At 30.4% G+C, this 11,789-nt stretch overlaps 1 protein-coding gene across 1 annotated transcript; it reads right to left on the bottom strand.

Annotated features, from left to right (window-relative positions):
• Positions 1 to 2,853: 2,853 nt before the first annotated feature.
• Positions 2,854 to 7,447, bottom strand: LOC130674246 (uncharacterized). Its single transcript, XM_057479516.1, has 3 exons — positions 6,857 to 7,447; positions 3,376 to 4,200; positions 2,854 to 3,303 (listed from the first exon to the last, which is right to left on the bottom strand). Exons 1-3 carry the CDS (start codon positions 7,445 to 7,447, stop codon positions 3,040 to 3,042), a joined length of 1,680 nt encoding a protein of 559 aa, XP_057335499.1. The 3' UTR covers positions 2,854 to 3,039.
• Between the last annotated feature and the right edge of the window lie 4,342 nt (positions 7,448 to 11,789).

Raw genomic sequence — 11,789 nt, 5'->3', positions numbered from 1 at the left:
TGAAAATATTTTGGCATAAGAAAACATCAAAATTTTAGTGCTACAGAGAAAAATGTTGGCTCGAAATCTACCAATTTTTATTATGCTGTCGACCAAACTTGAAACAGAAAGTAAAGTATCCAAAAAATTACTATGCTCTTATAAAAAATTATTATGCTGCATCAAAATTATTATAATGTGTGGAAGTAGTTGATATTGAAGCTCATCGATAAGTTTCTCGCGTGTAATAAGTAATGTGATACAGTATAATCATATTTTGTAAGAGCACGATAATTTTTTAGATGCTTTACTCCCTGTTTCAAGTTTAGTCGACAGCATTGTAAAAATTGGTAGGTTTCGAGCCAACATTTTCTCTCTGTGACATCTTATTATGGAAGCACATTAGCATGTTTTAAATACCAAGAAAATTAAAATAAATTAATAAATCTAGATTATTATTATTATTATTTATATTTATAAAAAGTCCTGTATTTGTCCTTAAAAACAATTGAACACAGACCAATAATTATAATAAAAAAGTCTGTTTTTAGTCTAAACGCGATTTAAAACAGACTAAATATCATACGAAAATAAGTCTGATATTAGCCTGGATAAGGAATAGTACGGGCAAAAACCGATTAAATTCTTATATAAAATAAATACGATTTATAAACTTGAATTAAAGGAAAAATATTTGAATTTATCATTTATTTTAAAACAGATCTAATTTTTTGACCCGGGTATGTTGTAGAAGCTACGGAAGTAATTACAAAATAATTTGTTGTTAGCCTCACTAATGCTAAGTTACTGTTTTAAAGTGAAAAATACCAATAGAACAGTGATTTTTCAAGCTACTAAATTAATATGTTAAATTTTCACTGCTTAAAGTGAGAAATTTACTGGTTGCTTAATAAAAGTCACTGCTTAATCAGTGATTTTAAAAATCACTAATATTATGTATGATAATCTCTCGGAAAAATAATGAAAATTTGAATTACCAAGTAAATCAGTAAAAAATTCACTAATTGATCCGCTAAAATCACTACTCTTAAAGTGAAAAATTTTTCATTAAATGAATTAGTGAAAATTTCACTGATTCAAGTTTAGAGAGTAGATTTTTTTTTTTATATTTATTATAATAAATAATGAAAACAAAAAATTAATAAAAGTTTAATTTTATTTTACATATTAATGTCAACTAATGTTCATTTTATTAAATAAATTCGCTCAATAGACATATAGACATTATTTAAAAAGAGTTTATCATCATCTTCTCACTTTTTTAACTTCCTGCTAAGAAAATTGTAAATTTTCAAAAATTCGGGAAGTTATTGTTTTCACCCCGATTTGCGAAAATCAAAATTTCACCAGATGTCGACGTTTTGAGGTCCTAGGAAGCTATTCTGACTATTTTCAGAATGATGTCCGAGTGTCTGTATGTATGTATGTGTGTGACCGGTCTATAACTTTTTAACTAATGAACCGATTTGGATGGTTAAGGCGGCAATCGAAAGAACTTGTTGGCCATCAACTTTTCTAAAAATTTCAGATCATTTGATCAAGTAGACTCGAAAATATTGACGGATTACGGAAAAAAAAATTTTTTTTTTTTTAGTTTTTTACTGATTTCTCAGAAACGGCTCACACGATCAACTTCAAAATCTAATCAGCTCTAGAACTTAATAAAACGCGTCGATTGCCGCCTTAGCCATCTCAATCGGATAATTCGCTCGAGAGTTATCGCGGGAGAAAGAAATGGTAGAAAACGGTTTTTTGCGAATATCTTGGAAACAACTGAACTAAAAAATTCCAAAATCTTATCAGCTCTAGAACTCAATAGAATCCGTCAATTGCCGCCTCAACTATCAAAATCGGTTAATTCGTTCATGAGATATCGTGGAAGAAAGAAATGCTAAAAAACGGTTTTTCGAAAACAATGGTATACAAAAGTATTTTCAAGCTCGAAGAGCTCGGATATGTATCTACAACAATGTTTTCTATCTCTTTGAGCTCAAGGAGCTCGAAAACAGCGGCAAGTTCTGGGGCCGGCTCGCAGGGTCAACCGAAAGACAGATTCTTTAAATTGAAAAGTCATTTATTCCTCATAGTAAAACAATAAAGATCTACTTTGTCAACGACGTTGAACTTGATGATTTGCTATTTTAAGACAAATTTTTTTTTCAATAACAATTATGAAATAATTAAGAAAAATTAAGAAAAAAAGGTTAAATTAATTACATGTTGAACTTTAAACTCGAATAACTTTTAAAGGAGTACACTTAGAGAAAAAACATAAGAGACAATTTATTTAGAGCGTTCAATTTTCTTCAAAAATATGTATCTCTCACCCCGACATGTTAATTCCAAAATGAGTTGTAAAATTCCAGAGTTAAAAAATTTTTTTTTCCATGTTATTTAAACTTAAAATAGAAATTTGCGATGAGCGACTTTTCAAAATTGATATTGAGAGCTCCCATTTTTACAGGCTTTTTTTTCATGACTCGGAAGATATTTCACTGCCGGTTTTGAAAAAAAAAAATAGTCGATTTTTTTTAACCGGTCTAGTATACAATTATATATGAATTATATACAATTAGATAGAGGTGCTGCATAATTATATAAAATTTTGATATAATTATAAACAATTATATACAATCGTATATACCTCTATTTAAAAATGCAAAAAAGAATAATAAAATTATATACAATTGAATATAATTGTATAGAATTGTATACAATTATATAGAATTGTATATACTTATATATAATCTATACGAATACAGTATGTAATTATATACAAATGTATATATTTGTATACAATTTGCATACGATTGTATATGATTGTATACAATTAGATATAATTATGTACGACTGTATACAATTGGATCGGGCCATTTTTTCTATCCAATTTATATATAATTTTATACATTAGTATAAAATCTTTTTTCATCGAGAGTGTAGGTGAAAATATTGGGGTGCAAATTAGCATCCTTATAACCTTGTTTATTTTTCATAATTTTCATGGTATTTAGAACACTTCCATTATTGAATTCAAAAAATTTAATACAGACGGTCTAAATAAATATTTAGTTGAGTTGTGTTCCGGTTACGAAGAAACATTTGGGAGAAAAAAGACGCTTTGGATGCAGGATTACTTATTGCAGCTATAAGGGTTTTGGAGGTAGTAATTGTCAAATTACTAACAAAATTTTCTGCCCGTTTTTCCAAGACAGGATCATCAGTTGCTGATATTATTTTGCCTATGTATAAAAGAGTCGAATTCTTATATTTAAGATGGTCATCATCATTTGGATACACTAATGCCTTAAATAAAAATAATAAAATTATGTCAAATTAACAGTATAATTTTGCGAAATAATAATTATTAAAAATTACCTGGAACAAGCAATTGCCTTTTTCTGTACGAGCAACATAGTGCGTTTCGTTATTTATCTTATAGCGAAGGATAATATTTTCGTTTTTAAACATATATGAATAATAAATATTTCGTTCGCTCAAATTGATAACACGAACTGACGGAATAATTAATTTTCGTCTTTCAAGTTCAGAGCAAACAGTAATCTTTACGCATCTGTTATTATTATTTAAATATTTTCGATCAACTCCATAGTCTTTGCGTTTAACCATTTCGTCAAATACGTCAAATTTATAATAAGATTCTGCGGGATAATGACTGTACTTTTGATAAGTGACATAGTCCAGTTTTGGTGCGTCATTATCGTCGTATTTAAAACAATCAGTGTAAACTATCGATGTGGATGGGTTAACTGTTCCATCGGGTACCTCGACTAATATATTATCGACTACAATAGATGAACTGATATTTTTTAAATCATCAACATTGATAATGTCACCAGGAATCAAGTATTTCAACGGAGTTTTATAAGTAATTGGATCCAGTGCCAATGTGGTTTGTGATTCTGGTAATTCAGGAAGTGAATGTAATTTAAGACCAATAACAGCGTGTTCACCAAGAAGATCAAAAATACTGGAGAATTTGTTTGGATCATGAATCAAATCAAAAAGTGATTTCCCAGATTTATTTAAATCACCGTTGATCTTATTTTCAAGGTCGTGTCTATTGCTAGCTGTTACTACGCGGCCTTTATGCCTAGGAGGTTCGAAAAAATCGCCTTCCAAATTTATTCCCTCCTGAGATTTTCCGTGTACTTCACACATTTCTGCATTGTTGACATAAACCTGAAAACCAAATTTCATGAATATTGAGTTTATTTACGCAACTATCAACAAATTTGCCTTTACCGAAGAGTAAAGTTTCGTCAAAGGCCAGGGATGTCATCACGCGGAGCTTAAAATTGTAATTTATTTTGTTCCACGCATTATATTTTCCTTCTTGCCTGCATCAAAACTGGGAAGTCAAATTCTACAGCCCGTCAAAATAGGCTAACTTCTGACCGATAGTGTGGTAAAAAGATAATACTAAAAGAACCCGTGAAAAATAACCATATATAATTATATGTGAAAAATTGCCAACTATGGTTACATTTAATCATAGGTAATCAGAAATTACGAATAATTGTATATACTAATAATATTACATATTATTGTCACCCCACCAAGAGAATGCATCTCGAGTGTTGTCGTTTTTTACTTCCACTCTAGATGTTTTATGTCTAAATGTTCTCCCACTTTTCTGTGCGCATGCGCAGTTCACAAATGTTTGGTAGTGGGGGAATTTTCCGAGGTGCATTCTCTTACTGGGACCACAATACACAGTTTTCAGGGATTGCAAAAAAACTAAGGGTCTCTTTGCTTTTTGGAAGGCATGTATTTTCTTGAAGGGGACGCTAGTAGTACATACATAGATAGTATACGTTCAAAAACAGAGCGAGATGTATACGAATGTAAAAGTGGAAGAATAAGACAGAAAGACTTTATTTTTATAGTAAAATTCGGAATTAATCAATGATGATTTTTTTCCTAATTCTTACGAGTCCAAAACATAAAAAAATCATATGATCGTGATTCTCAAACGGAAAGCCGATTTTTAACGGAGAAAAGAAAATTATGATCTTTTTTTTTTTTTTAGCCTTTTTGAAATATGTCACTCACCAAAATTTGTCAGAAAATGTCTTTCATACTCCTCTATACCCAGGAATTTTTTTGAATTTTTTGAAGTGGTGGATCAATTAAAAAAAAATTAAAAACTCATTTTTTTCTTAAAATCTTGCGTTTTAACAAACTTAAATTTTTTTATAGTTCAAATAAGTAGGGGAGGGTGGGGCAGAGCGGCCCCCCTGAAATTTTGACCAAAAAAAAATTTTTTTTTTTTCGACTAATTACTATAAATCCGATATGTTTGCGCATTTTTACCCCTACGCATGACATTTGGGGCAAAATGGACAAGCCCAAAATTTTGAAAAAGTGATTTTTTCATGTTTTTATCGTCAAATTAAAAAAAAATTATTATAATTCCACATTTCTAGCCCTACGCATAACACCTGGGGCAAAATGGACCAGCCGAAACTTCCGAAAAAATTATTTTTTCATATTTTTCGGCCGTTTCTCTATGTAAGAGGCAAATTTGGTCACTAAAAATTTATAAAAATTAAATTTTTTTTTTTAGTTGATAAATTTTTTAAATAAAGTAAAATTATAGAATTGATTTTTTTTTATTAAATAACAATTAGTAATTAAGGTAATCGAGAGTGAACGATTTTTTACGCTTTGAAAAATTTTTTTCGAGTAATATTAAACCAAAAATAGTTATCAAGAGAAAGAAATACATTCTTAATGATGAAAACAATTTAAAAAAAAAGAAAAACGAAAAAAAAATTTTTTTCTCACTTTTTGAAGGGGGGCCGCTCTGCCCCACAAAAAAAAAAAAAAAATTTTCAGAATTTTGGCAAAATGTCCATAAATTTGTTCGAAATAGGACAAAAGTAAAGTGATCTTATGGTTGAAAGCCACAAAAAATAATAATTGGCTTAGGGGGGCCGCTCTGCCCCACCCTCCTCACGTAGAAAATTTTTTTTATTATAATTTATTTTTTTCTGTATCAACGTTTAAAATATTTCCCAATAGTATAAAAAAATATACAAGTATTAGGGTGTCGCAAAAAAAAAAAAAACAAATTTTTTTTCAACGTCTTATGGGCTCAAAAGTTACTTTATATTATAAGAAAAATCCTTACCGAATTTCAGCCAGATATCTTTAAAATTGAGCTATCACAAATGGGGGTCACCTTTCCCATTTAAAATACACGCGAAAATTTTTTATTTAAGTTTTTTGTTATTAAGACTATGAAAAAAATTGTTTTTTCCAATTCCGCATAGTATAATTTCATAGGAAATTAAATTCTCTACAAAAAAGTGTTCATGCATCATATTCGTCAAACGAACTAGGAAAAAGTTTCGTTCATGCAGCTTCGTCATACATCGTCACACTTCGACAAGTTTCGGCGTCGGGACAGCTGATGTATAAAAAATAACATCGAGATGACGAGAAAATTAATTAACATTTAAATAATTTACAAATTACAGCTCGTAGGAACTTAAATGAGGGCTCATTTTATTTATTATTTTTTTTTCTTCAAGTTTTATTAAGAGTTTTTTTATCCATGTGCTATAGTTTGTTAGATATTTGCGTTAAACGGGAATCCTGACCATTTTGTTATAAAAAAACATATTTGCGACGCACTTTTTTGGTGGATTTTTTCGGTTGTCGTAGTTTTAGCATATTCTGAATCATTCTGTAGAAAAATTATTCGGCCAGGAATTATCACCAGCAAGAGTTACTTTTTGGACCTAACTCGACTGGACTAATTAATGACCTCTCATTTCATTCTATGCCACGCAATATATTATTTTCAAATTAAATTTAAGCAATTTCTTACTTGGAATAGACACTCCCCGGTAGTGATAGACTTCACAAAATGTGTTCTTCTATTTCCTTTCAATCGTAAAACAGCTGTTTCATCAAGTAATAGTTTATATTTTATTTGGTTATCAATAAATGAAAGATTCTCTTCATCAATTATTCGAATATTAAAATTTTGAATTTTTTTAGTCTTGCATATTGTAACAATACCATATGAATATTTATCGTCAATATAACTGTCGCGAATGCCAAAGTAATTATACTTTAGCCTATCGGTGCTGTTAAATAGTTCTAGTGGATCGGCTGCTGTATCATCAATTATTATTTCCGGATAAGAATAAGGCACTAAAGATCTTAGAGGTAAACATTTTTCTTTTTTCACAGTTACATAATGGATGTTATTAAGAAGGTCGGTTTTAGTAAATTCCACTGCTTTATAACCATCGAACATATTTCCAAAGGTTTCAATTGACGATGCGTTGAAATCGTCTAGATTAACAATGTCACCAATAGACAATTCCAATAATGGCACTGTTTCAGCATTTATACTTATTGCGATAAGTGCAATGATGATATTGAACAATAATGTAGTTTTTATTGCGTACATTTTATATAGTTATTGCACTCGTTTTTTTATCGAACGTATTGTGACCAACTGATTATTCGTTCTGTTTAATAAAACTTAGTGTGTTCCAAAAAAACAATGTTGTAGATTAGATATTAATGATTTCCACTAATTCTTTATCTTAACCAAAATTAATTGGGATTTCTATTGGTCAAAGAAATATAAAAAAACTCGTTAATGATTATTAATTTCTTATCTGCTACAAGCGATAATCATTAATTACATTTTGTAGAATTTATAACTCTGTCCATTATAATAAATTATAATAATTTTTAGGATATCTATACTTTTCTGACTTGACGGAACAAAAATTACTATCCTCGACAACAAACAATTTCCTCGTCTATATGATTATATATAATTTTATATAAGTATTTTCTAGCGAATTCTTTCCAAGGACAACTTTTCAGTGAATGCCACCCTGAGCGAGTGCGTATGTCTTGTAAAATTTTGTGGAAAAATTTACCTATAATTAAATCGCATAAAAATATACGGAACGAAAAGACTTTTTAAAGATTCGTGATCAAAATAATCACCAGAGAATAAAATGATAACTTATCTGTATAACAAAAATATGTTCCAAAAATTTTTCTTACAGTGAACTTTCAAAATTGAAACAATTTTGAGCTTTCCTTGTTTAGAAAATCTCATAGAATCCATTAGATTCTCATAAATTCCCATAGAAATTTGATAAGAATAAATGAGTTCTATGAGAAGTGCTATAGTTAAGTATAGAGCCTTATACATGCAGCTATGAGAATCTATCGGATTTTTTAAGCAGGGTTGATTTGAATATTTTTGGAACTTTAAAATGTTTATTTAATGTGTTTTTTTTTTTCATTTTTTAAGCAGAATTGATTTGAATTGTCAATTTTGTGAGTTTATAAAAAATTCAAAATTAGTTCCAATTACTCATTTCCCGGACTATTTTTGAACGAGTCAATGAGTGAAAAACTCTGACCTTCCCAAAAAGTTCTAATAAATGAAAAAAATGGACTGACCCTGACGTCCTCCAGTAGAAAATAGATTGTAATATAATTTATATGAAAAAAATTTATTAAACTAGTAAATAATTTAAAATAAAAAGATTAAAATAAATTTTAGGTCAAATCAAATTTTTTTCAAGCCCTCCTCAGTAAATAAAGTAGTTAGTTGGAAAATAGTTATTGGCGTAACTAGTAGGGTAAGTGATTCACAATGTGTCAGCGCGATGCGTTTTGCACGAATCGCAGGTGCGCAGGTACGAGCGAAGCGATTTTACGGAGTATGAGAATGTTATCAGAGGGTGTTTCTACAAGGGTGTGGTGAGGAAGAAATTATTAGATGACGCTCATAAGCTAACTATTTTCAATATTATTGGTAACTTACCGTATCCTTGTATGCGTAAAATAATGGATTGCTTTAGTAATAGTGGTATTTGTTGACAATAGCGACTCCACGCATTTTCCAAAGTTCCAAGTGCTCACACATCGAAGATCTATAATTAAACTTTTTCCACGTGTTCTGCTACACGGCGGAAAGAATTTTCTGTATGTATTTATGTCTTTAACATAAAATATCTATCCGAACCTTGTAACTAAAGTGCGCAAAATTGATAAAAAATGACACAAATTATGCTAATTTTCCAAAATAAATTTAATAAATTTCTAATAAATACAAATAATTAATTTTATTAATACCGTAAGATGGACGGTGGCGATAGAAAGGTCTAACTAAGAGTTACAAAGATTCTTTGAGCTCTTGTATAGTGAGAATTGGCATATTTCTGTTATTTCAATACTTAAACGGTGTACAACAGCTCACCTCCCGGGAAAAACGGATTAGATCTGACCAGATATAATTATATCTGGTCAGATCTAATTATATCTGATCAGATCTATTTATATCTGGTTAGATATGGGATTTGAGATATAATCAGATCTAGTCATATCTGATCAGATCTAAACAGATATAACTATATCTGGGTTGAAAAATTCATCAGACATGAACAGATCTAGTCATATCTGATCAGATCTACACAGATATAACTATATCTGAGTTGAAAAATAGCTCAGACATGATCAGATCTAGTCATATCTGATCAGATCTAAACAGATATAACTATATCTGAGTTAAAAAATTCATCAGACATGATCAGATCTAGTCATATCTGATCAGATCTAAACAGTTATAACTATATCTGGATTGCAAAATACATTAGTCATGAAAAGGTCTTATCATATCTGGCCAGATCTAAACAGATATAACTATATCTGAATTGCAAAATGCATTAGACATGAAAAGGTCTTATCATATCTGGCCAGATATAACTATATCGAAGTTGTCAACAGCATCAGATTCGATCAGATCCGATTACGTAGTTACCCGGGGAAAATGATTTTGATCTGACCAGATAAAATTATATCTGATCAGATAAAATTATATCTTTGCAGATCATTTATATCTGATCAGAACTAATAATTACACATGATCAGATCTTATTATATCTGGCCAACCACCGTTTATATCCGGTCAGATCTAATGAGATATAATTAGATCTAGGCTAGATAGACTGTCAGACATGATTATATCTAGTCAGATCGGCGTATATGTCGTAAGATCTGACCAGATATAACTATATCTGAACTAAATACAACAATTAACATAATCAGATCTTGTTATATCTGCTCAGATATAATCATGAAAATTGTTCATATCTGATTATTTACATTCACGCGATCACATACGTGGAGCAGCGCAGTGGATAGCGTCAAAGACTTTGGATCTGAAGGATGCAGGTTCGAGCCCAGCAGTCATCGGGATTTTTTCATCAATCAAATTCATGTATAACTCTTCTAAGTAACGTTTCTAATACGTTAGATTACATTTCGGATCGAATGAAAACTATATTATTTTTTTTTGCAATTTATTTTGTTTTTTTAATAGGGATCCCGGGAAAAAAGGTTTAGATCTGGCCACATATAATTATATCTGATCAGATCTGTCCAGATCTCGTCAGATAGAGACAATTTAAAGATCTGGCCAGATCTGACAAATCAGATCTGATCAGATATAATTATATATGGTCAGATCTAAATCGTTTTCCCCGGGCTAGCATTTTGTTGCAAGTAGTTTGGACGGTATCCGCCTTCCTTTGCTAGTATAGTGTCTGGCTGAAGCCCACAACACGGTTTTACGCCGGTTCGTACTGGTAAGAGATGTAGTCTAAGGCAAGAGTGCGTTAACATAGCCTTACTGACGAGTCCGTTAACGTACTTAGGACGAAACTACAGAAATTATGGCAAATTAGGTATATATGTTAAGTTTTGGTGGTTGACTTAAGAGTCAATACATAGAATAAAAAGAAAAAAAATTTGGAAAATCCAAAAGTGCACGCCTCGAACGCTCATGTTATGTTTTTTTTTAAAAGTTAAATTTCGAATAAAATTGAACATCCCGCTCTTTTCCCATAGAAATTTCCATGGTAAATATACGGTAATAAAAGTAAAAAAAAAAAATAAATAAGGAGAACATTCCTAATGAAAAATGGCGGCAGTGTGTGTTTGTTTACATGTAAGATTGCCGGTTTTAACCGTAATGATTTATTTTAAAAAAAACGAGAAGGCCTACAGTAGTGATTTTCGAAAGGAACCTTCTTTGCTTATTTCTGAAAATTTTGAAAAAAAAATTAAGTAGTTTCGTCAAGTCGTTCTCGAGATATCCGTACCACGCCGTTTTTTTGAACCACAGACTAATGGACGTCCACGATAAATTTTTTTTAATGAACTTTTTTTTATATTAATACATATTAGACAAATTAAAAAAAGTATCAGGATTATTTATTAGTGTTTCAGCTTTATATTGATGTGCTTTTCATAATGTGTAAGAGTAATAGAAAAAAAATATATACACTTTAATGAGTGGATATCGTGTGACCTTGACAGGTCGGTTATAAAGCACAACCTCTTCGCTTCGCTTCCGAGGCGTGCAATATGTCAAATGGTGCAGTGTAGCACGGAACAGAAAAATTTCAAACTAAATCTGTAAATCAAGCTAATTTTATACCTTTGGTATACACGTACAATTTATTAATGCTTAAATAACACCTAAATAAGCAAGTACATCTTTAATCCGCCGACAAATGCCAGAGAATGAAACAAGTCTCTTGGCAATTTGAATATTTTTGGATTTATGCTTGATATAAACAGGTGGAGCCGTGATTCTAAACAATTACCGTAATAGTGATTTGAAAGATGTGATCAGTGAATGTGAATTTCTTATGGTGCCTAAATTGAGCGACGGTTGAATTTGAGACGATAATTTGTGTAAAATGTTGTAATGTTTT

This window comes from Microplitis mediator, chromosome 9 (assembly GCF_029852145.1).
Source record: "Microplitis mediator isolate UGA2020A chromosome 9, iyMicMedi2.1, whole genome shotgun sequence".
Taxonomy (NCBI): Eukaryota; Metazoa; Arthropoda; class Insecta; order Hymenoptera; family Braconidae; genus Microplitis; species Microplitis mediator.
The sequence above is the reverse complement of the archived record's forward strand: the minus strand, read 5'-3'. Positions and strand labels throughout refer to the sequence as shown.

Coding starts and splice junctions, on each gene's coding strand:
- LOC130674246 (XM_057479516.1), bottom strand. CDS start 7,447: ATGTACGCAATAAAAACTACATTATTGTTCAATATCATCATTGCACTT. Junction 4,201..6,856: donor CCGGGGAGTGTCTATTCCAA/GTAAGAAATTGC, acceptor TTTGGTTTTCAG/GTTTATGTCAACAATGCAGA. Junction 3,304..3,375: donor AAGGCAATTGCTTGTTCCAG/GTAATTTTTAAT, acceptor TTTTTATTTAAG/GCATTAGTGTATCCAAATGA.